Raw genomic sequence first — 26,660 nt, forward strand, 5'->3', positions numbered from 1 at the left:
GCTAGCAGGAAACTGTTATGGTTGCTATACTGGTTACTAGGTAGGAAGTTTTGTATTTAGGCTTATTTAAACCAGTTCATTTTACTCTAAGATTTAAAGTTTTTACTCCTTCGATAGCTAATGCTAGCTAGCTAGTTGTTTTCGTCGAAAAAAATACTTATTAAGCATCAATTTTAACAGACCGGGAAGGCAACACGTATAGGATTCTACCTGCGCGCGTTGCTGTTTCGGGAATGTCGAACGAGTGAAAACTTTAAATCGTAGAGTAGAATAAACTGGTTTAAATAAGCCTAAATACAAAACTTCCTACGTAGTAACCAGTATAGCAACCATGACAGTTTCCTGCTAGCACGCTTAAGTATCTCAGGAATTTAAGGTCGGCATAGCGACGGACGCGTCCTTGCATCGGAACGGCATTGTGACGTCAGGTAGGACAGTATTTGGCCCTAGGACACTATTTGGCCTGACAGAACCACTGGGAAAAAGGGTTGCACTCTCCGTGTGGAGAGTGCGACTCGCAGCTCTTCCGCAATGTAGCAGTGCTTCAGCAAATTGCATTAAGCACAGCCTGAGCTCAGTCGTTGAGGTGACAAAAGAATTGAATCCCATATTTCCCACATCTCACTCGCTCCCCTTTCTCTGCTCTCTCTTTCTCTGTTTGTCTCTCTGATTGGCCCAACCACTCCCCTACTTTTATCAGCAGATTCTCTCAAAGGGTCAAATTCTCTCAAAATTGTGTTTCTACATTTCCCCCTCAGCCTGACCCCACATGACAGCAGTGGACTGGGTGAAAGACAGTGAGCAACAAAGAGATATGGACGGCGAGAGAAAGAGAGAGAGACAGGGAAAGTCACAATATGCTTGCCTGTGTGTGTGTGTGTGTGCTGGTGTGTGTGTGTGTGTGTGTGTGAGTGAGTGTGAGAGAGAGTGAGAGAGCGAGAGAGAAAAAGAAAGAAAGATAGAATGTGTTCTTCTCTGGTGTTTTCCTGCACTCGTCTCTGTGCGTCTGTGCCAGGTTGACTCTGCTCCCCTATTGAAAAAGGTCAAGATTGGGTGAAATCAACCAATGAGAGGTTGTCCTTCGCTCCACTTCCCAGCAGCCTTTGAGCCCGGTTCGACAACTCTGTCTGATAGGATTCTACTAAACAGCTCCTCTCAACCCACTTGACATTCACTCGTTGACTCCACTAGAGTGTCTGTGACTGGACACTGAAGTTCTACGATGCTCTATCAGGCTGTATCGTACAGGGAGACAGAGATATAATATAGCAATGGTGGAGCTTCGTGTGGGTCCAATTGCTCTGAAACCAGAAACACTTTTAACAGTGAAAGATCCTTGTTCAGTGGTTGCTAAGAGGGATGTTACATACCGGTTGATTCTTCTTCAGATCTAGAAAATGTGTAGCTAACATGTATTGTTGTTGAAGCTCCATTTCTTCTATGTGTATGATATGCCCTTCCAGCGGCCCTCTCCCTGGGTGCAGGACGGCAGTGAAACAGCAACTTAACAGATGTTTCGTGTGAGCAGAGACACATGTTCCTCTAGTCTGTATGCGTGGATGTCAGGACAATCAATTCTCATGTGCTCCGGGTTAACTTCCCATCAGTCTTGACCGAGGAAAGAGGCAGAATCGTGTCCACCATTCTGCAGTCGTACCGAGACACATGATAGAAGGGATCCATGATGCCCAAACTCTAGCTCTACTAAGCCATCTGCTCTTTGCTCAAGGATACAGAGACAACGATACTTGACATTTGTTTAAAGCATCTGTAAACGAAAAGTAAATCTATTGATCAAGCGTATCAAGACCTTGCTGATGTGCCTGAGAATAACTTGAGTACTCGTGTACGTATGTTCTACAGATCCATGGCTACCGTTCATATTCATTAGGGGTCAGTTTAGTTGTTGTTTTTCACATAGAAAAGCCTTTCCTTCCAAACACAGATGACACAATGGAGAACGTTATTCATGAGCATTTTTACAAGAGAGTGAGTTCTGGGTGAATAGTGGGTATGAGATGGTGGGTGTAAAATATCTACAGGCAACCATGACACTTTGCTTCCCACCTGACTTCTATTTACAGTTGTACCAATATCATTATTCTAAAACAAATCCACATTGAGTGGTTACTGTTATAGTATCTGTATATGTTATCTCTCCTAAACCCTGACGCCTTGTGCTAGCTACAAGGGCAAATGTCAAAACAAGTTCATGTTGCCCTTCGAGTCAGACCCATGTTCGACTGGTGAGCATCCTTGCTTGCATAAACCAGCTACTTCTGTCCGTTTTCTAGTTGCATTGCATTTCTGCCCCATCTAGTTCCCAGATCGGGGTTATTACACAGTTCAGAACATCTAGTTAGCTTGTCAACCGAACTCACCCATATTTTCAGTCAAATAAGGGCTGTGTGCATGTGTTCAGTTACTGCCTTACTACGGTTGCTCTGGGCCCTGTGGTCGACAGCTGTGGTGTTGATCTACGTTGACGAGGTTTCAGTAGAAATTGTAGTTTGCATTAGATTCACGTCAGCTTTCTCTTTCACCGTGGTGCCTTCGAACGTTGATTTGGGGGAATAAATACACAATTTCCTTGTTTTGCCTCTCAAACAGCACTGCCAACATTCTGCACACAGACCCTCTGTCCTCCAAATTTACAAGTGATGTGTCCGATCACACCAGGTTTGTGTTTCGATTAAACTTTTCTTACGCGAGTCGACATTTATGCCAGAGTGCGCCAGCTAACTCCCTCTTGTAATTACAGGCATAGGTCAGCCGATAAAACGAAGCAAAGCTCCACTCCTGTGTCTCAACAGCCGACAAATCACAGCTGGCCTGGAATTTTAGCCCCCAAGCCTGTACCACCCTCTACCAGTAGCGGCGCTAGGAGAGTTGGTGTATTGGCATCACAAGGTTGTTCTCCAGCTCAACACGATGCTGTCAACAACAGTGAAAAAGATTTCACACAAAATGTTTAATTTGTTCTTTAATTTAAGTGGTAACTGACTTAAATTTTTGTACTCGCTGTGATATATTGTTTTTATTATTGTTGCTTGCTTTTTTTTTTCACAGGTACACTTGCACTTATAGCAGTTCATGTTGTTTAATTGTAACTTGTTTAACTACATGCTCTTATGGTTCTTCCCTTTGGCACTTATTTTGGTTGTTCACAATGTGTGCTTCATGTTTTGGCTACTCGCAATGTTTTGTGGCTATCTCGTTGTTATGATCAGTGACCTATGCACTTTGTAAAGCTCTCTCTTGGAAGTCGCTTTGGATCAAAGCGTCTGCTAAATGAATAAATGTAAATGTGTAATTTCTCTGTCATGATGAAATAGCAGGTCTGTTCTTCGTTGACCATCACCGAAGATTTGGATGTTAGACATCTTGTGTCTCTTGTCTACGTTCTCTCTATGTTTTGAAGCACGAATCATGTTCATGATGTTTTCAGTTGTTTACACCTACAGTCTGACTCTTGAGTCTGGACTCTGGCAGCATGAATCATCCTTTTTACCAGTTTTTCTTTCCAATACCCCCACTCCCCCCCCCCCCCCCGCCTTCGCCTTCACACACACACACACAGACACACACACACAACCACCCTGCTGACATCTTCCTTAGGCTGCAGGTGGAACAGCTCTGCCTCCCTCAGAACCCCGCTCGTATTCAGCACCTAAGTAGGAGTGCTCAGGGCTAAATCAGAGGGACTGGCGGCGGTGATTCATGTCTGTCCTCGTCGCTCCTCTCCACCGAGGCGGACCAGCGGCGCTGCCTAGATCGGGGAGACGCAGCCTTTGAGACCGGGGGGTTAGCAGGTTTTAGCAGGTAATTAAGCAGGCACTCTGAGCCCAGCTGGGCCTCACCAAATCCTGAGCGCCTTCTACCATGTTAATACCCACTACAACATGGCCCTTTTCATCTGACACAGACTGATGCAGGGAGAAGCCAGGCTGGGCAGGAGGGGTGAAGCAGGAAGCCAACAGACTTCAAAGGGTTGGCATGCTGTTAGACCAGGCAGTCTTTTGCTGGATTCACAGCAAATAGCAAACAGGTAGCTGAGTTGAGTGATATAGGCCCTGCGAGAAGAGGCAGGCTGCCAAATGTGTAGAGGTCATAGGGGATAATAAACCTTACATACTGCAAAGGTCAAACGGTTCTATTGTTTAAAAAATAATACAAAAATGTTTGTTTTTTACAAAAATTAAAAACAAAGGCCTGTCTTATGCGAGGCTCGTCACTGCTAAAATCTAATTACAGCCCAAAAAAGCTGTTTCTGTAGACAATGGAAAGGTTCAATATCAGTTGAGAGGACTAATTTTAATTTTAATCTATTTTGACATACACCATGTCGTCTGTGAACCCCTGAGTGCAGAAATGATTCAACTTTGCACGTTAACGTCAGGGTTTGAACAAGACTGCGAGGATTGAAGCTCAATGACCAGACGGATTTTCGACTCTGGAGCTAATGGGCTGAAGATCAAATGGTCTCCTCTTACATTTACATTTTACATTTAGTCATTTAGCAGACGCTCTTATCCAGAGCGACTTACAGTAAGTACAGGGACATTCCCCCGAGGCAAGTAGGGTGAAGTGTCTTTCCCAAGGACACAACGTCAGTTTGCATGACCGGGAATCGAACTGGCAACCTTCGGATTACTAGCCCGATTCCCTCACCGCTCAGCCAACTGACTCCCATGTCCTCTTACCATCGGCATGATCTAATGTGAGAAACCAAGCTTCAGGCAGCTGCATCTCTCCCATGGTGACTGTGCGCACACACACACACACACAATAGTAAGAATATTTTATACATTAGTCCCTGAGGTGTGTGTGTGAGTGTGAATGAGTCAGGGAGTCAGGTGGGGAGTCAGGTGGCTGAGCGGTGAGGGAATCGGGCTAGTAATCCGAAGGTTGCCAGTTCGATTCCCGGTCAAGCCAACTGACGTTGTGTCCTTGGGTAAGGCACTTCACCCTACTTGCCTCGGGGGAATGTCCCTGTACTTACTGTAAGTCGCTCTGGATAAGAGGGTCTGCTAAATGACTATGTCCCTGTACTTACTGTAAGTCGCTCTGGATAAGAGCGTCTGCTAAATGACAAAATGTAAATGAATGAGGGAGGCGGGGGGGGTTTCCATATGCAGGGCTACCATACCGTACCTTCCAGGTGGACTGGTCATTATGGGTGGGAATCTTTTGGTACGTCACGATTTGAATCGATTCTTGATGTCACGATTCGATTAAAAATCGATTCATGATTCATTGCAAATTTTACACACAAAAAATATATATGAATACAATACGAAAAAAATTTATGAAAAAAGTGATTGATGTGAATCGCTAGAAGACTGAATCGTGGTTAAAATGTGAATTGATTTTTTCCCCCACCCCTACTGGTCATGTATATCAAATATGATTTGATTTCAGTGATCCATTACCTCCCCAAGCCACACATGGCGTGTTTGTATGAGTAGGTGTGTATGCATGCATGCGTGAGTATGTTCTGGGGAAGTGAACTACTCCTGGAGGTGCATTCTGTGTGTGTTTGTGTTTCTCAGCGTCTCCATAGAATACAATCAATCACAAGCCAACACACAAACAGAAAATCTATACACACAGACACATATCCCCCACCAGGGGGATTGGCAGATCCACTCATCTCGCAAGCTTGGGTGAGAAGCTTGTTTGGTAACACAGCGGATAAATAAAGATATGCGGACTACCTCAAACCTTACATTTCAGTCAGAGTTAATGCTGTGTTCTGTAAAGAACAGCCAGCCTCGATCAGCTGTGAAAGTTAATAAAAACAGCACACCGGGGGGCTGTTCATTTCTCCTGGTTAAAGACCACATTACTGTAAAAAGAAGTTTACAGGAATAGAACAGGTCCCGTTCTCTGTCCTGGAGGCTTGCCCACGCAAAGAGGAGCATGAATGGGGTGAAACCTTCATTTGAGCCTGTAACTGATTACCTCAGCAGAGCCTCAGATCGGAAAACTAACAATCCGATTCGGTGGCCATTTTGGAAAGGTCAGAACTGAGATAAATGTCATCTGAAGGGAATAGAGGAGGAATGAGCTGTCCGGCGTTTCTGAAACAATACTAAGGTTGGCAACTCCTTCATAAATATCTTTAGTTTAGTAAATGCCAGCAACTCTCGGCTGCACAATGTAGGTCCAACCGTGCCATCGACAATAGACTATGATGTATAAAGATATATGGAGTTAACCTTCCTTTTAATACGTAAAAAAAGTTTGGCTGTGCTGCGGCTGGATATCCTCCATCTTGTAGAACTGAACAGGATACGGAGACGAGACTGAGACCGATGTCCACAGGGCCCGTCGAGGTCACACGGGCCTACATGTGCAGTCGTCTCAAGATAAGCCCTCTTTACATATCAATGGCTAGTGGGTGAAATGTGTTGTGTGATCGCAGCCCCTCCTACACACTTTCAGTGAGCTGTACAGATCCTAAAGGCTTGACTCTGTGCCAGCGTAGGGCGAGAGAGAAAGAGGGAGAGAGAGAGAGAGAGAGAGAGAGTGAAGAGAGAGGAGAGATAGTTGTGTGTGAGGAGAGAGAGAGAGAGAGACAGAAGAGAGAGAGAGAGAGAGAGAGAGAGAGAGAGAGAGAGAGAGAGATAGACAGAAGAGAGAAACATTCAGTCAGACCCGCAGTCTTTCTTTTAGGATCATTTAGGATATTTGAACTGATGTGGATAACCTGGATTTCGCAAAATCATAGTTTATTGAGAGAACTCTAAGCAAATGAGAACTCTAACACTGTGTCTCTCAAACAAATTCAAATGGAGACTAAATTACATTAGAAATACACCTAGAAATATGAAATGGGTTTGACACAGTAGCCATGTAGCCTCTGGTTGTGCACACATGCATGTGGTGACCGTGAAAACTGTTGGCAAACAGGTTAATCCGTGTGAATCCAGCAATCCACTAAATTAAATGGTGTGCAGCATTGGATTGCAGCTGTTGGAATCGATAGAGTAGAGGATGGGCCAGTGGTCTTTCCAGATCTTGGCTGGTTTGTGTCTCTTCCTTCCTGGATGGATGTTACACAGGCAGTGGGAGGCAAGCCCCGACGCTGAACGAACAAGCCTCACTTCAGTGTCCCAATCATGCACTGGCAAATGAGAAAATATATTTCCGGGGGGGGGGATTTTTCTTTCTTCCTACGAATGTACAAAATGCAAACTACTGTACCCTCTGAGAATGTTTGTTTACCGTTCATCTACATCGCTTGGTACAGATGTTTAGAGGCCTGTTTGTGCCGCTGCTTTGACATTCTAAGGTCTCTCTGCTAGGACACACACACAGTTAGAAAGTTCCCCAGGGTCTCCCTACATAGCTTCAGCCTCATTTTCAGAAGCAACGACACCTCAGGACTGACACTTAGACATGAGCAGAGCCAACGATCAACCCTGTGTGGTTCTGTTACAACCTGCTGTCCTCATTGGGATTACTAACATACACTCACACACAATCAAGTCTCTCTTTCTCCTCTCCCCTCTCTCTCTCTCTCTCTCTCTCTCTCTCTCTCTCTCTCTCTCTCACACACACACACACACCTTAACATCCCAAGAAGAAGAATCCAATGCTTGAATGTTTATAGTAGTAATACTCTGCAGACTGGCATCATTTGTTAATGCTTTGCATTACAGGGCTCCCAGAGCAGGCGTTTGTGGTGACTCCACTAGTTCATTGACTACTTGCCCATTTCACCCAAGGGAAGCGGACACTACAACCAGAAAGGAGTATTGATTTTCAAGATGCATCAATAACTAAAGCACACAGCTGATGTGTTCACCTATTGAGCATTCAGATCAACGTCTAACCAGCTTCGCTAGAGATCAATATATTGTATAAGGAACATCCACTCAATAACTTCTGAAACGACACTCGTTGACCAAGTAGTCCGTCCGTGTATCTGTAAACCAGACACTGCTATCTCTCTTCAAACCTCCAGACATCTTTCTTGCAGCTTCACAAAAAATAAAAAAGGATTAAATAAGATAAGTGAAAATATACAAACACAACACCACGAGGGTGGTCGTCTTGGCAGTGCCCAGAGGGGTCGATGGCACAGCTGGGTAATCACAGTATAAAGGTTGACAGGTTAATAGCTTTCCCTGGGTGTTGATGGCTCGTTTCCACGGCCAGCTGCTTCCCGTGGCATCTCTGAGCCTCCCGTAGCATGCTGGCAGGGGGCGCCTCACCTCTGGGCCGCATCGGGGCAGTACCGGGCATGCCCAATGGCGCCACGCTTGTCGATGTGGAAAATCCTGTCTGTGAGGGTTTTTTTTGTATCAGTAGGGCTGGACTAACACCTGTCAGCAGGTATGAATGGTCCTTGGGGAGTGTGAGGGTGCAGTGTGTGTGTGTGTGTGTGTGTGTTAGTGTGTAGCCGGGGGGTGGGTGGGGTAAGTGGCAGGGAACAACTATCCACCACCTGTGACATTAAGGATGGCTGTGGTGCGTGAAGGCTCACAGTAGGCTAATGAACACCCCAGAGATCGCTTCTATTGACCTCCCCTGTTGGTAACGGATCGTACCATGTACGTTCCCTAACAGGGGGAGTCCGGTTGCCTGAACTGATCGCTCCCTGTTGCTCAGGTCATTACTTCAGCCTCTCTCTAATTGAGATGCTCAGGACCATTATGGCATGTCCTGAAAAGACCGACCCTTACTCATCCCTGTCAGACCAATCCAGCCTGCTACATGAGCAATGATGGGCCAGCCCCATGTGGATTGTCCTAGTGAGATGTTGAAGACGTGCTTGTTGTTGTTGAACTGACGCATAGACAACCTGACGCCATCTGTACAGTGCGACCAATCAGGCTGGCTTCCTCTGCCTGTTCTTCATTTGGATAATGTATTCACTTATAAATGAGAATCACCTCTCCAAAATGAGTTTTTGGAAGCAAATTAAATGCGATCACCTTGCCGGCGTTCTCAGAGAATCTGCATGATTAACAGGGAAAATAAAAGTCAAATAATGATAATCATGTGCAGGATAATAGCCCGTATCCAATGGTTGCATCTGTTCATAAATCAGAACTCAGGTATTTTAAACAGATGTAGATTAATTCCATCCTATTTAATCTTTGATTGCATTTGAGTCACCTGACTGCTTCCGCTCTGTGGAGCCTGAACACGAGGGAAACGCCTCCAGTGACTGCATTAAGGAGGTACGCACCAACAACCACACAGTATCTCATCTCCACACGTCACCTCGGCATCATGTCATTATCACAGTGTGTGTGTGTGTGAGATAAGGGAAAGGAAGGAAAATACAGTATGGGTTCTGAATGAAAGGGTGTATACACGTGTGTGTGTGTGTGTGTGTGTGCATGTCTATGTGTGCATGCATATGTGTGTATGAGCATGTATGTATGTGTGTGTATGTGCGTGTATGTGTGCGAGTGTGTGTATGTCCATGTGTGCATATGCCTATGTGTGTGTGCATGTGTGTGTGCGTGTGTGTATATGTGTGTGTGTGTGTGTGTGGGCAGGGGGGCCCACTGCAGTCCACTCTGGAAGCTTGCCAGATGTGGAGGAGTCTAAGGAGCCTGCAGCCTGTCTGGACAGACAGCCATCAATACTACCCAACTGCAGCCACCATGGCTGGGGGTGTTACAGAATGAGAGAGGGATTGATAAAAAGAAAAAAAAGAGAACTGAACTGAAGAAACAAGAGGAGGGGAGAGGAGGAGGGGAGAGGAGAGGAGGAGGGGAGGGGGGGAGAGAAGAGGGGAGAGGAGGAGAAAGGATAGGAGAAGAGGAAAGGAGAAGAGGAGGGGGGGGAGAAGAGAAGGGGGGAGAAAAGAGGTGAGAGGAGGAGGTGTTAGGAGGAGGGAAGAGGATTCTCAGGTCCTCCTCTCTGAGTGAGTTGTTTAACTGCGGACAGTCTGACACTTAGCTGATCAGCCTGGGTGCGGAGAGTATTAGGGGGAGGAGAGGAGAAGGAGTGGGGCAGCCACAGTAGTAAAAACCCCTTGATTGACCAGTGGGAACAGTACGTAAGTCTGGCCCCAGACAATGGCACGATGAGCTATGAACAAAAGGGAACATAAATACTGTTGGCGTTGCAACGTGTCATCTTAACGACCCCCATCAAGGGTATGCTGTCACACAAACGTCCCCCTCTTCCAGCCCTGGTCTGGTGTGCAGTGAGTGATCTGTCTAAAGATGCAGGTCCAGCAGTGTGCTACTTTACCATATTACATTCTGCTCATGGCAGCTTGATCTACGAGCCAGGGCACGGCCATCACACGATGAACACGTTAGCTCCACGCGGCTTAACGTATGGCTTCTCTCCTAATCAAATCAAGCTCCTGATTCTACATTGAGAGGAATGGGAGTTCATTTTCCAGGCCCACATTATCTGAGAGGGAGGAGTCTTCCTCTCTTAAATCCTGACGTGTCTCTCACATTCCGTCATGTTCGTCTCCATGGATATAACCAACGTTCGTCTCCATGGATATAACCCACGTTCGTCTCCATGGATAGAACCGTTAGCGCGATGCTAAAGCTCGCGGCGCACCGCTAGACTTTAGCACTCTCCAGAAACTACAGTGGGTACTTTTAAAAGGTTGTATATCTGCAACCAAAGGATCAACGATTGACAGGATCCCATGAATCTCTGTGGGTTACCATAGAACCTAAAAAAAAAATACACAAAAAAATAAAAATAAATTGGCATCGATGCCGAGTGATCAATTCGCAGCAGGCATTAGGAGGAAGTGCCCAGGTGAGACCAGTAAGAGCCTCAGCCTTACCTGCAATCCTCAGGGAAATCGACCACACAAGCCGATCCATATAACAGCAGAAGGGTTCCGGATGAGAGCAGGGGGAGTTGGAAGTAGAGTATATTACAGAAAGAGGATTCATACTGTAGGGATGTGCACGGAACAACATCTCCAAGGTTTACTTTTCAAAATGTGCTCGGTCATCTCTGCATCCCGCATGTGCTCAGGGAGGGGTACCAACAATCAATGCTGGAACACTCTCCCAACACACACACACAGGTTTACAAATCCACCCCCCCCCCCAATGTTGGATCAATACTTTCGACCAGAAATTAGGCTGAAGATTGCGGTTTTTAAATAAATAATTGCTTTTTCGTCCAAAATAAATCACAGCTCAATTCATCTCCGTCTCAAATGTCTCAACTTCCCGCTGAGCTGAGAGCTCCTCAACGATTTTCATGGAAGAACAGCATTCTGGGTTTTTTTCCGTATAATTGAGAAAGGTTAGGGAAAGGTCACCCTCTCCATATGTTAAATTGCAAAGTAATTATGACCTAAGGGACTGTCCTCCATTATCTCCCTGACTGCCAGTCTGTTATATCTGGACAGGGAGATGGGATATAAAACCAAATTCATCCTGGTGGGTGGATATTGTAGGGTTGGAGTGCTATCAGGACTCAACTAACACAGCGTGCCACAGTGGACACAGAAACTACCCAGATGTCAAGAGTAAATGTGCTGTGTGTATGTATATATATATATATATATATATCAATCATACACACACATATATATGTGTGTGTATGATTGGTTGTCTGTATTTTTTGTATTTATTTAAGATGAGTAGTTTAGTTATTTATTTGTGAGTGGTTTTAACCGGACCTCAGTACCTAATTTTGTTCCAGCTCATGTACCGGTACATGTTTTTGGAATAACAATAAATTATCCTTATCCGCCTGTGTGTGTGGAGTGCAGGGTTTTCACATGATACGACGTAGTGTACTCTGGTTGAGTACTTTGGGGTAAGGGGGGGGTTGGGGGCGAGCGTTTGATGGCACCAGTCCAGACATGGCTACTGCCTTCTGACACCAGGAAGACAGGAGTCAGTGGTTTTCTGAGGGGTGGAAGAGAAACGCCCATCCCTTTGATCACGGCTGTTTGTCCAGATAATTCAGAAACCAGGGCCTAGATTCTCGGCAGGGGATTAAACGAGAGAATCATCAATTCTGACAGAGTTTTTAACCCCCGCTGCTCAAATTGTGCTGATCTGTCTTAATGCGGCGATCGTTAGTTTGAGGCTCAAGATGAGCCAGGGCTTGGCACCAGGCTGACAAGCCTTCACTCTGCCTGGCATCTGCCTGGCGTCTGCCTGCTCACAACACAAGCACACAGTTGTTGTTACGGGCTGCAGTTTAATTCCTGTTTTTTTTCCCCTCCATTTCTTTTCAAACCTCCATTGATCTTTACCTAAGACAGGTGGGAGGTATCTTTTCCTAGCCAAGTTTTGAAGTTTGAAATGTTTTTGTCAATAACGCAACCATTTGGATTAATGTAATTGGACATGAATATGGTAACATACAAGGGCATGCATAATGTGACAACCCGAGATTATTGATAATATCCCTCCAATTCTATTCTCTGCATTACTGCCGTTTAGATCTCCTGAGTCAGAATCAGAGATTAACATGGTCTGCTAGGGAAAATCCTGATGGGTTCCACCTCTTCAGAGGGGATGACAGAGAGGACTCACAAAGCACGCTGGCTAAGCTGCGAGCCTGCACAGGCAGACAGGAGAGGATTGAAGTTCCACTCACTGATATCTGACTCGGATCACGCTCCACACTAAAGTTGTCATCGGCCTAAACCACAGTCACAACGCATTCCTGGATGGGTCATTCCTTCAGGAAATTCCTTGATCGCGAAAGGGTTTTACCTTGATAGGTTTGTAGATTGTTGCTAATTCTATCGCTATTTTCGTGTTTTAGGGAGGTGGGTTGGTTTAGAAAGAAGCAATGACCCTATTACATTCCAATGTATTGAAAACGTTTAAGCTATTAAAGGGTGGCTTTAGAATAGCTGGGTAGCTGGAGGTCTTTAGAGATTATCACATATTGGCACACTTGGCACACTGACCGTAACAATGACCACGATAGAAAAAACATATCGTGCTAGCAAAGACAGCAGATCTCTCTCTATTAGCGAAAAACCCAGTAGCTTCGGGGCCAACAGACTTTGGTCTGGGAGACTAACCACGATAAAGAAAACATCCCAAAGACCCTCATTTGCATCGCTCTCTATGGGAGAACATTAACCGTCATGAATGGCTAGCCAACACACACAGTCCATGAAGATCCCATCAACTCTGCAGCAGGAACATCCAGAGCTAACTAGACCCCGAGGCTGCGGACATGATCCTCTACAGACCCACTTCTTTGGGTTGTGTTTGCTAAAAGAATGATGCCAGTTGCTTAATATATTCAGAGCATAACACACAGCAAAGGTATAATACTTAATTGGCTTGCCTTTGCCAAGCACAAACTATATTCTCTCTCATATCTTTCTTTCTTTTTTCCACACCCTAACTTCTCCCTTTAGTATTGTACCTGCAGTGTGTGTAAAATGTGCATGTTGCTCCCGAAAGCGGATGTGCTCTTCTGTAGCTCATATCCAGTTCTCCAAAGCACCGGATCGGATGTATGCACTAGTTGGTTGAAGCCAGCTTCAGCTAGCAACCAGTAGCTACTTCTTCATCAGCTTTGGTCTTCCTATATTTGCGATGTTGAGCTAGTTTTGTGATGGTACTGATAGATTAATAAAGCAATAAACCACAAGAGGGGCATCAAATGATGATCTTTAGTCCTGTAGTAGAGCAATCAATGCCATTTAATATCCGAACAAGTGGATGACTCTACAAGCGCGAGGCAGTTTTCCCTACTAGCGCGAATATCAGGTCAAATGACCACCGAGTCAGACAGGGAAGTTGTCACTGCTACATAATGATCGCTAGATGGCGCTTATTTCATAAAGAAATTACAAGAACGGAAAATAAAATTGCCTTCGTCAATCTGTCATTCATTTCCGTGCTGATAGTGTCCATACTGTATTTGGAAGAACATGGTAAGAAAGCTATTCAGGGTAGAATCTCTCTATCCTGTATGTCTCCCTTCTGTGTGTTGGCTGAGAGGAAGCTGGCATCGGTGTAAACGGGCAGGACAGATATCCGCCCCGCTGTGAGAGGAGGATGGACACGATTATAGATGGATCCGCCTCTCTCTCTCCCCTCCAGCTAACTAGCTCCCATCCCCTCCTACTCCTTCTGTTGTTCAAAACATATGGCTTTCAGCGACCGGGGATTTCAATACTCCACTGTTTCAAAACAAATTGGATCCGGAAATAAACTCTTCTTCTCTCACTTCTTGCTTAAAGGCTTGTGCATGTGTTAGTCAAGTAGATTGCTCACCAATTTAATGCACAGTCGAATATGGCCTACCAATTTAAAATCTGGTGATGTGTGATGTGATTTGACCCCTAAGGCTTATGATTATGAAGTTGTTTAGTGTTCCAGGCTGTAGCCAGGGAGAGTTTAGCATTCCTCTCCCTCCTGCTAATTCAGTTTAGCCCTGGTGGATCAGACCAGTCTGTGCTTTTATGTTGTGGACACTGAGATCCATCTGAAATATCCATGAGCCTAATTAATAACAGCATGCCCATTGTTCCCAGGCCTGTCGATAATCACACAGGGGAGCAGAACATTAAATAATTCACCCTGCATGTATTTATAATACATGCCAACATAAATAACACTGTGTTCTACATGTTTATTTAGTAAGGTGACTTTATTATGTATGAAGCATTTGGGGTATGGTGTATCCAAAGCCCGTCTTTTGGCAATGCTGTGTGTGTGCAAGGGGGCAGTCTGGATGATGACTGAGGACTTGTCTTACTACACTGCTCCTAGCAAAGCCATCCACATTCTCACCCTCAGCTCATGTATCCAAGCGCATGCATATCGTCCACACCCACTCATACTGTCCTCACACACACACACAATGCGTAGTTCTTAGGAGTCAGATGTGTCTTGTTCTCTGTACACATTACAGTTTGCAGAACACATACAACAGGACACACAACATGCATTAGGACATATAACAATGTCCAAACCACGAAACAAACAATTTATTATGCATGGTTATACACACATCTCAAACTCCAAGGCAGTACTTTGATTCCGTAGGCGGAAGCAAAGTGGGGTAAACTGGCGATGGTAAGCAAGTTGCCCAGCGATATGGAAACTGATTCTGTATCTGAGGTGGTATAAATGAGGCCATAGCTGCCGGTGACGGGATAATGGACTATGAGTAGTCTACTCAACTGTGCCACAGCATAGAAGAATAATGAATCATTCACACTGACTAGAGCTTAAAGAGTGCAAGAGGATACACATTCCACACACATCTCCCCGTCCAGTCCATATATGCTTATCCCACGGCAGATTCATAATTGATGCCAGCTATTTACGTGCTACTCAGAGATGTGTTGCTGTACCTCTGTTCCAATTGACTGCCTCATATCTTCCCTGGTCATTCCTGCTTCCCGAAAACACACCTAACCTGCGTTAAGATTCAGCTGCTTGCTACCATGCATGCGCCTGATTGACATTGTCAACCCGTTTAAAACGGCAACATATTAACATATGTTATCACTAAGGATGCAGAGGGCATTCCTGTTTGGTTAGGCGATGTTGTGCGTAATCAATAGCTGTGTCAAAAGCAATGCATCAGTAATTCATCAACAATCTCCAGTACCAGAAGCAGCCATCACCAGACCCTGGCTGTCCTGAGCAGATGGTTAAACAGGGATAGGGCTAGATAATAGGCTAAATCCCCACCACTGACTTGATGCACGGGAGATGAAGCAACACATTAAAACATTATTGTTTTCCATGGCTGACAACTGATCCAGCTGGAAGGCTCTGTCCGAAAGTGTTCAGATGCAATATCCCTCCCCTGAACGTTATCAGTACAACAGGTGTCACAACAGGTGTGAGTCAGGCTGGATTTACATTTTGGGGGAATCACACTTCTAGAATCTGTTCATCGCCTGGTGTCCGCAGGTAACACGGCACCTGTCAGTGTGCAGGAGCTATCTGTGCTGTCAATGCAGGAGATGTACTTGTGCTTTGTGGAGGAGAGAGCTACTAGAGAGCAGATGGTCCCACTCAGGGATGCCGAGCTGGTCTGTGTTACTGGGCGATACTACAGACAATGCTACGCGAACACAGTGTGTCGTTTGCCTTGCAGTGAATGTTGCACAGTGGCTGTGAACCGAGCCAACAGTTACTGTTTCAAAAGACTTTGTCTGTTTTTGTCGTGCTCCTGTTGATGTTGCGGTCGGCTGCTAGGCCTCTTTTCACTACCCCTACATCTCTCTCTCTCTCTCCCCCTCTCTCTCTCTCTCTCTCTCTCTCTCTCTCTCTCTCTCTCTCTCTCTCTCTCTCTCTCTCTCTCTCTCTCTCTTGCTCTTTATCTTAATCTCTCTCTCACACTGTCCTCCCTCCATCCACAAATTCTCTCTCTGCCTCTCTATCTATCTATATATCTATCATCAGTCTCTCTCACCTCCATTCTCGTTCTCATCCTTCTCTCTTTTTCTACTTTTTTCTCTCTCCTTCTCACCTTCTCCCTCCCTCTCTTCCTCTCTCTCTCCCTCCCTCTCTCTCTCTCTCTCTCTCTCTCTCCTTCCATGAGATGAAGGGGAGAGAGGTGGGATGTAGCCAGGCAGTGTTCCTTAGGCTGCCTCCTGTTTATACTCTAATAGGATTTACTCCAGGGCTTATTTTCCACTCCTTGTCTTCCGCTCTGGAATGGAGTCGGTCTCCGCCAATGGTGTGCAGGTGGTGGGTAGTTTATATTATTTATATACACACTGCCCTCAAAGCTCTTCAGCTTGAGGGGGGTGGGGGGGTGCGGAGGGTTCCTAACCACCTACTACCCCCTCCGCCTTCCAACACCCGCTCTCCTCCCACCCTCCTCCACTCTCTTCCCACCCCCACAGTCTCCAGCACATCGTGGGCAGCTGAACCATGTCAAGTCGTGGACAAAGACGACGCCAGAAACTGGCTGTCCTCCATGTTGTAACAGTGGATGCTGAGACTGCCAATCGCCGTCTGTCCTATTGGACGGACCATCTGAGCCGCATCCAATCAGCCCCTTCATCCCCTCTTCGCAGCTACATCACTCCGGAAGGTGGAGTGGTATTGATATCCAATCCGTGGTGGTTGGAGGTCTGGTTGGGGTCACGGCAGAGCAACAGCATTTGTCATACTGATCTTGCCCACACAGCCCTCTGTCAAACTGTCGCGGCAAGATGAACAGAGCGTACTGAGGGGAAACCTGTAGCTGTCCTTGGAGACGTGTATTCGCGATAGCTTTGCGTTACGCGACACTTACGACTGCGTTCCCTTCCCTGACGCTTCACCACTCTGCGTAGGTGCCTCCGTACAGCATGTGCAACGTTCCAAAGGCAGACACGCGACGGTTTCAGCATCTTTTTATGTGTTGTTGGAGAAGTACCCAAAAATCTTGACAAACCTTTTATACTGCCACATGAAAAGAGCCACGATCGCTTTCAAAGCCTCATCCCTGTGAGTTCTTAGTCAGTTAGGCAGTCTGAGTGATGAATTGAAACAGAAGAAGCTGGTGTGAATAGACACCCTCATTAGAGCATTACAGTGCATCTGTTTGCATCAGAATCCAAACATATTTACTACTTCATTTCTTAAAAAACTGGCAATTAAAGCTCTGCTGATATCAAGGGAACGAGGGGGAAAAAGAAGCTGGCACATTGCAACCCTACACCCAAACTTAGTGCCACCCTTCAAAAAGACCAGCTTGTTTTCAGATAACCAAATTAAAGGCTTACCACAATCCCAGCTTGCGGTGACATTTAAAAAGATGCTGATGGGGTCTTTGAATACAGATCAGAGCTACGGCTCATTGGCGGAAGATGAAGCTAATCAACTTAAGAACCGAGGCACTGACTACAGAGTCCAATCACATTCACCGTGGTAACAGCCTCTATGGGGATTTCCAAGAATGAAATAACTTGATGCTCGACGTCGAGATATTTCAGAATTGTCTGAGAACCTGAAAGGAGGCTCATCCCAGAGCAGGCAGCGGGGTGTCTGACCTGGGTGACAGACACTCTCCCAGAGCAGGGTCACTGACCTGGGTGACAGACACTCTCCCAGAGCAGGGTCACTGACCTGGGTGACAGACACTCTCCCAGAGCAGGGTCACTGACCTGGGTGACAGAAACTCTCCCAGAGCAGGGTCACTGACCTGGGTGACAGACACTCTCCCAGAGCAGGGTCACTGACCTGGGTGACAGAAACTCTCCCAGAGCAGGGTCACTGACCTGGGTGACAGACACTCTCCCAGAGCAGGGTCACTGACCTGGGTGACAGAAACTCTCCCAGAGCAGGGTCACTGACCTGGGTGACAGACACTCTCCCAGAGCAGGGTCACTGACATGGGTGACAGACACTCTCCCAGAGCAGGGTCACTGACATGGGTGACAGACACTCTCCCAGAGCAGGGTCACTGACCTGGGTGACAGACACTCTCCCAGAGCAGGGTCACTGACATGGGTGACAGACACTCTCCCAGAGCAGGGTCACTGACATGGGTGACAGACACTCTCCCAGAGCAGGGTCACTGACATGGGTGACAGACACTCTCCCAGAGCAGGGTCACTGACATGGGTGACAGACACTCTCCCAGAGCAGGGTCACTGACCTGGGTGACAGACACTCTCCCAGAGCAGGGTCACTGACCTGGGTGACAGACACTCTCCCAGAGCAGGGTCACTGACATGGGTGACAGACACTCTCCCAGAGCAGGGTCACTGACCTGGGTGACAGACACTCTCCCAGAGCAGGGTCACTGACATGGGTGACAGACACTCTCCCAGAGCAGGGTCACTGACCTGGGTGACAGAAACTCTCCCAGAGCAGGGTCACTGACCTGGGTGACAGACACTCTCCCAGAGCAGGGTCACTGACCTGGGTGACAGACACTCTCCCAGAGCAGGGTCACTGACCTGGGTGACAGAAACTCTCCCAGAGCAGGGTCACTGACCTGGGTGACAGACACTCTCCCAGAGCAGGGTCACTGACCTGGGTGACAGACACTCTCCCAGAGCAGGGTCACTGACCTGGGTGACAGACACTCTCCCAGAGCAGGGTCACTGACATGGGTGACAGACACTCTCCCAGAGCAGGGTCACTGACCTGGGTGACAGAAACTCTCCCAGAGCAGGGTCACTGACCTGGGTGACAGACACTCTCCCAGAGCAGGGTCACTGACATGGGTGACAGACACTCTCCCAGGGCAGGGTCACTGACCTGGGTGACAGACACTCTCCCAGAGCAGGGTCACTGACCTGGGTGACAGACACTCTCCCAGAGCAGGGTCACTGACCTGGGTGACAGACACTCTCCCAGAGCAGGGTCACTGACCTGGGTGACAGACACTCTCCCAGAGCAGGGTCACTGACCTGGGTGACAGACACTCTCCCAGAGCAGGGTCACTGACCTGGGTGACAGACACTCTCCCAGAGCAGGGTCACTGACCTGGGTGACAGACACTCTCCCAGAGCAGGGTCACTGACCTGGGTGACAGACACTCTCCCAGAGCAGGGTCACTGACCTGGGTGACAGACACTCTCCCAGAGCAGGGTCACTGACCTGGGTGACAGACACTCTCCCAGAGCAGGGTCACTGACATGGGTGACAGACACTCTCCCAGAGCAGGGTCACTGACCTGGGTTTCAGACACTCTCCCAGAGCAGGGTCACTGACCTGGGTGACAGACACTCTCCCAGAGCAGGGTCACTGACCTGGGTGACAGACACTCTCCCAGAGCAGGGTCACTGACCTGGGTGACAGACACTCTCCCAGAGCAGAGGGCAAAGTGACGAAGAGAGGCCGCAGCCTGGCTCGGAGGGTTACGGGGAGACCCCTTCCCCTGGCGAGGACACAAGAGGAGGGGAACAGACCAGACATTTAGGAGCGGCGTCCCAAACTGTGACACGCGCACAGAGACACGCACAGAGACATGCACAGAGACACACACAGAGACACGCACAGAGACACGCACAGAGACACGCACAGAGACACGCACAGAGACACACACAGAGACACACACAGAGACACACACAGAGACACACACAGAGACACGCACAGAGACACACAGAGACACACAGAGACACACACAGAGACACACACAGAGACACACAGAGAGACACACACAGAGACACACACAGAGACACACACAGAGATACACAGAGACACACACAGAGACACACACAGAGACACACATATGTAACACATGCAGGCACACGCACACCCGACCCCAGGGATCATGTCGCCTCTCTCCCCGGCTCTGACACATGTTCCAGCCCTGCTCCTGACTCTCTCTAATCCAGAAGGAACAGTGGACAGCACGTCATCTGCATGCTGCTTCTCATACCTCAGAGGAAGAAAGGTTGACGAGTCAGATGTCTAATTCCCTCTTTAATTGAAACCAACAACAGTGTGGACAGATGCACAACATGGAAGGATTTATAAAGTCTAGCTCCTGTATATGGAGGCAAACAGAGTCAGTGAATATATTTCCAGCACTGACATATGTGGGCAAGTTGGATGCAAAGTTAAAAACAGCTCAATAGTCTTGTGCAGACAAGCACAGCGCATACGGATTAATTCACAAACTGCCAGCTCAGCGTATTGACGGATCCAAAACATACTTTCAGGGCGCAACGCACCTTTGCATGAGAGTCTGAGAACTGCTAGTTTTATCGCAGAAAACCCACACAGACTCTTGGCTAGCAATCTCCCGATTGTTCATACTCGTAGCTCAAGCTACACACGCTGCACTATCGGTGGACAATAACCCGGCTCGGACAACATCCCTGGAGCGTCATGCCAGATAATTACAGGGGTTGCGTTTGACGAGGATTAAACTGTGAAAGGTATACCTCTGCTGCAGCCTCACTCAGCTGATTGGAGCTCAGCAGGGTCTGGGAGCTTATGACAGATTCAAAACAACCATCCGGTAATTAACAGGTTGGGGAAAAATGGCCGACTGTTCTCCGCTCTACACACCCGGTAAATACACACGAAAACACAAACAAATCCATTATGGAGATTTACTCAGGGGTTATTTAAGCAGTGGGACCGTAATGTTCAGAGGCCCGTGTTCCTTCTTGTGGAGAGGGCGCGCTGTAATGAGTTGGGAGAGTGTTGGGTTGGCATAGACTGTTAGAGATTTGAATCTTTGCCATGCACATTATCCGCAAAGTAATGTTTTACCTGTGATTTAATATTTAATAGAACCTGTTGCTTTTTGACTATGGACAACATAGTGGCATAGGAGGGGGAAGTAGGAGAGGAGGGGGGAGAAGGAGAGGGGGTAGTAAGAGAGGAGGGGTGGTAAGAGAGGAGGGGGGGGTTGTTATTAGTTTGTCCTTGACGTTACCTTGGGAGGGGGTTGAATGAAAATGGAGGGGCAGTAGAGGTTGGCTGGGGTGTGAGTGTATGTGCAAAGGGGGCTACAGACAAAGCACTCAACAGATTACTTCATGTTACTTCCATTTTTCAGTTGAAGGATCAAAAACAGACCTGATGTCAGGTCTGTCCTCTCATGGTGTGAGCAGACTGCCTCCGTCCTCTTTACTGATCATCCACACCTGACCAATGTTCGTTCTGCTCTACGATGGTACAGGATGTACCCATCTTCCTCTTCCTTCTCCTCCCCCTCCTCTCCCTCTTCCTCCGTCTCCCCCCTCCTCCCCCTCCCCCCCCCCCCTCCTCCTCCTCCTCCCCCTCCTCTTTCTCCCCCCCTCCTCTTCCTCCTCCTCCTCTCCCTCCTCATCCTCCTCCTCCACTCTACAGGCCTTTCTAATCCTCATTCCCTACACTCCTCCTCTCAGCACTCTTCCTTGGTTTCCATCTCTGGCTATTCTCTTCTTCTCATTGTTTTCCGTCCCCCGTCCCCCCGTCCCCCGTCCCCCAGCCCTCCGTCTCTGTGCTCCCTGTCTCTCTGCTCCCACCTCCCTGGTATGTGTTGGCAGGGGTCTAGCTGCCACTCACAGTGGGGTGAATGTGTGGAAAAGAGCACAGCAAAGGTCAAGGAGACCCTACTGTCACTCACCCACCCGCTACAACTCCGTCAACCACACCCCCCCCCCCCCCCCCGCCCCCATCTCGCACACTACCCTGGCCCAGGGAGGCTCATCGATCCTGGGTTCTCATCGATCGCTCTGCCACCCCAAGAGCCCTGCCACCCTCAAACCAGCCCTTCTATAGAATGTCAAAACAAATGTCAAGCAAGGTAAGAGGAGAGCTGATGTCGGTCAAGTTTTTACCAGGTTTAAAGAGGCTTGACTGAAAGGTACTGATCCACTAGAAAGTATTCACTATTAACTTCCCCTAACCTTAATCCCTAATCTTAATCCACTGGTACATATCAACTCTGTTGTATGTATGTTGAACATTTGTACTGTATATCACCAATAAAGACCGGGACAGCTATAAAAAGTGATATAGCAAGTCGAGCAATAACAGCAAAATAGAGGAATCAGCTCAGTAGATTGGAAGTTGTTGTTAATCAGCCTTGGTACCCAGAAGACTGTCCTGTTGTTGTTGTTGTATGTTAATATGAACTCCTCTGCTGTGATCTGTCTGGTTGGCTGCCAGATTTGAACATCTGCTGTCAACTCCTTCATTTAGTCTCCCAGCTAGCAAGTTATCCCCCTGAACCAACCGAAAGGTTTCACAGACAGAATCAGGTTTCGTTTCATAACATCTCAAATTCAACGAAATGTCAATCTTCAATGCAATGCCAAAACACTTTTGTAATTCAAAATTGAAGATGAGTAATTGGGGGTGACTAAATTGACAGTGAGTAATGATTGTGACAACTGAACATTTTAAACAATTTCATAAAGGTGGTATACGATTCCTGGTACAGAACTCCCTCGGGTATTTGTAGAAGTAGGTTATTGCATCTACGGTAGCATCTGCATCAGGCGTTTCAAATTAATTGTTGGCATTTGAATACTGTTAGTCTACTTACTTGCATTTTAAACAAACCAGTAGCATTCACATTTTGAAATATTTATAAAACACATCTGATCCAACTGTGGTGGTCACCAGCAGTAGAAATTAAGTTGTGACATTTTCCACAGAAAGACAAGATATTGGTTTCTGAACATCTACTAGGTTGTTGGAAGTAGGCTGCATTCTTACTGAAGACTGTGGTTAATGAAACCATAAGTATATGATTTTATGATAAAAGATATGTTGAGAGAGATTTGAGTGTTCTTCTAGGCACCAGGAAGCGGAGTATTTTAAATCAAGAGGTCAAAGAACAATATGTGGAACCGTCCAGAGAATGTTTCTACACGCCTTATTTTAAGAAGCGTTTTGAATACGAGGACCTCTTCAAAGAACCTGGGAAGGAGTGAACAGGCCAGGTTGACAAAGCAGAAGACCATAGATGGCCATGGCATCTGGAAACCCATTCAGGGTTTAGTTCAACAGACGTTTCTCAATCCGCCAGCCACAGCAATCAGCACTGTACAAAAACACAGCTCAATGGCACTGAACGACCTTGGAAGAATGGATAAAGAACGTAACACTGTGTTCACTCTCAAACATTTACTCCGAGCCCATCATGCTGGATGGAAATTCAGCTGTAGCTGCAGACTAAATACACCTAAGCAAGAGCTGGATCTGGTGTCTGCACTGGGTGTCTTCCATTGGTATGGCTGTCATTGCTCGCAAATTCACAATCATTACACCGTTTTCACATCAGCTTTCGTAGGTGAGGAGGTTCTACAGGTGGTCTCTATACGTCCCATTTTTTCACGCCCCACGCTTGATGTGAATCAACATATTGACTGGTAGAATCTGACCTTTTCAATCAGCATGTAAAGTAGTCTTCATATATCTGGAACTCATGAATAACTGAGGGGGGCAGGGGCAACACATAATGACAACACAGCACACAGTGTTCGCATGAACACACACAGAACGAGATATCAAACAGGTTTTGAGGTTCATTTAGTCCACCCCAACGGTTTTGCCATTTTCATATATAGGTGACCATGGCTACTGCAGATCAATTCAGACTTTGTCAACAAAATGACAAATGATAACTCGCAACTGTTAAATGTGAAGGCATGTTATTTGTTTAATGGACTGGTTCTGATCATTTATTCTAATAGTAGGCTACCAGTGTGGGCAAATTGCCGATAATTTGACAGAAAAACGTGACAAATTAAATGTGACACGGCGGGAACTGGTCCACAATAAAAGAAACCCGTGAGTCAATCATTTTCAGAGGGACAACGCTTACCTTCCTGCACCGCCTGAAAGGGGTTGTTGGCCTCAATAAGTTTTACAGAGTGGGTAATTTTCTCGCTCTGCAGGATGTCGTCGTTGAGGCTGAGGTCTGAGATGGCAAGTTGAAAAATCTCGTCATCCCTCACTGCGTTTTCCTCAAATATGGCACCTGTTGGAGAAAAGGCCATTGTCTTTGGGTTTAAGTTTGACTTTAGTTCTTAGATACAGTCTCTTGTTAAACAGTAGGGAGCTTCAGCCACTAGACTAGTTGTGAGATTGGTATAAGGGTATGGTGTAACCTAGTGTGTATTTTGCATTTAAAGACTCCCTGAGCAATTTAAAGGTTAAAGGCAAAAAAATCTATGAGTACGCCTATATTGTAAATGGGACTGGCCATCTGTAGTTCAGCTATATGCGTGGCAGAGAGTTTATCTGTTATTTCCTTTGAGTGAGTTGCAATGACCTTTATTTCAGCACCTTGGAGAGGGCCAGTCTTACCCAGTGATCATTCGGTGAATTACGTGTCCTACTCTATGCCAGAGCCAGACTTACAGCAACTGTGAAAACGTTTAACTCAGCACGATTAGTTATTCAGACAGATGCATCTCAACGTGAATCCTCCCTGAAGGCTGCACATCGGTACTCGAAGTGTTAGGAATTACAACAGAAAATCATAACTGGTGACGGGGTTACCGGGGTTACCGAGGCCTAACGCAATTTCCCAGATAATTGCCATAATATGTATGATCTTGCTGCTCTTATTGCAACCAAGTGAGACTAGATCCTCTAATTAGATATGCATGACACACTAATATGTTTCGTGAATTAAAGACAACATATTCAAAGTCATAATCTATTTAATACATCAAGCTATAATGACCCTAATAACATAATACATTGGATTGAATGCCTGCGCAACTGATCGATTTCTCAATCTCTGTCCCTCTTGTCTTTGATGGAGCTATCTGTGTGTGTGCGCGCGCATGTGCGTGAGAGAGAGAGAGAGAGAGAGAGAGAGAGAGAGAGAGAGAGAGAGAGAGAGAGAGAGAGAGAGAGAGAGAGAGAGAGAGAGAGAGTGGAATAAAAAACACTGCGATGTCTCGTCGAGAATATTTTTAAACCAAACCAAACAATTTTTAAATATGTTTCGATGGTGTGTTTTTTTAGGCGTTGCCAGTTTTGTAGACCATCGAGTAGCCCAAAGTCAATCATATTTCAGGCCCGTTTATGTCCGTAGCCTAACCTTTCCGCAATATAATTTCTTGTTTTTTGACAAACTTGTAAAATCCAATTGAAGGTGTAGCTAACTATTACGGCAGTCGAGAAGTAAACTTAGAAAATCAGAATGCGTTTTGCATCTCATACAATGAAAACCCATTGACACGACCATTTGTATTGATATTGCGGTCACGTTGGATTGAAAGTTCAGACTTGTGACGGGTTAAGGCGGGGGGCTTGGCTGCATACATGGGAGATAGATTCTTTAAAAGATTATGTAAATGTGCGGCGGAGAAATCATGAAGCTAATTCAAACTGTGATATTGGATCAGTTTGGGACCTATTGAGGCAATTCTGATTCTGATATTGATGATTCAGAAGCAATGTTGGCCAGTGTGTTGCCTGCCCGACTAATGCAATGTTTGAGAAAATGTCAAACAAGTTATAATGGCTAAAGGTAAAATGAGGATATATAATCAAAGAAACGCACCTATATTGCGCACCTAAACTTTCAACTTTACAAGAAAGACATGTTGCCTAATTTGACCAGATTCAAAATGTCCATTTGCCGCATATAGCCCCAAATCAACCAGCCACACTTCAAACATGTTTCCAGTCCATTGGCAGATAAACCCTGACATTTTAGGCGGATATTGCATTCAGAACATATTTGCAAGTGAAAGAGCTGCTTCTACAACCACACTATAACCATATAGTTCCTCCGGGATTCTTACCAATGTGAATGATGGAGTCCGCTCTGGCAGAATTGCATTGCAATACCCACAGGGAAAGGCAGATCAACATCAACTCCATCTCCGGGTGTCGGTGAAGCCGCTCATCCAAGCTTTCTCGGCTATCCTACAATCCAGACGGGCACCACAAAATAGATGATCACAATGCTGCAAATCAGAAACAACAGCTTTTCAAAAACGCAAAGTCAAACTTGTACTTGCTGCTCGAGAAAAAAGGCGATTGTGAAGGTAAGTGGGGGTATGAGAGAGAGAAAGGTAGTGAAACCGGAGGTTCCAATAAAATGATAGGGAGTGAGCCCGGGCGTTCTGTCTCGCTCTCACTCTCTCCAGCGCTCACAGTGTCTAAAGCATGGCAAGCTGCAAAAACGCGGAGGAGGTACCCCCCCCCCCCCCCCAACCAGGCAGACACACACACTCACATACACACACATAGGCTAGCATAAACCGAATTGCTCTGTAGTTTGTTCACTCGACCACGTGACTGCAGACTTTACGTCTTGGTGCTGTCCTAAGAAGCCGGGTAGAAATG

At 46.5% G+C, this 26,660-nt stretch overlaps 1 protein-coding gene across 2 annotated transcripts in view; it reads right to left on the reverse strand.

Moving 5' to 3' along the window:
- grid1a (glutamate receptor, ionotropic, delta 1a) overlaps positions 1 to 26,456 on the reverse strand; it is a 152,440-nt gene extending 125,984 nt beyond the window's left edge. For both annotated transcript variants that reach the window (XM_062464323.1, XM_062464322.1), the window contains exons 1-2: positions 26,114 to 26,456; positions 24,175 to 24,330 (exon numbers count right to left, since the gene is read on the reverse strand). In XM_062464323.1, the coding sequence (XP_062320307.1) occupies positions 24,175 to 24,330; positions 26,114 to 26,192 (235 nt within the window). In that variant the 5' untranslated portion in view covers positions 26,193 to 26,456. The remainder of the gene's footprint in view (positions 1 to 24,174; positions 24,331 to 26,113) is intronic.
- Between the last annotated feature and the right edge of the window lie 204 nt (positions 26,457 to 26,660).

This window comes from Osmerus eperlanus, chromosome 6, assembly GCF_963692335.1.
Source record: "Osmerus eperlanus chromosome 6, fOsmEpe2.1, whole genome shotgun sequence".
Lineage (NCBI taxonomy): Eukaryota > Metazoa > Chordata > Actinopteri > Osmeriformes > Osmeridae > Osmerus > Osmerus eperlanus.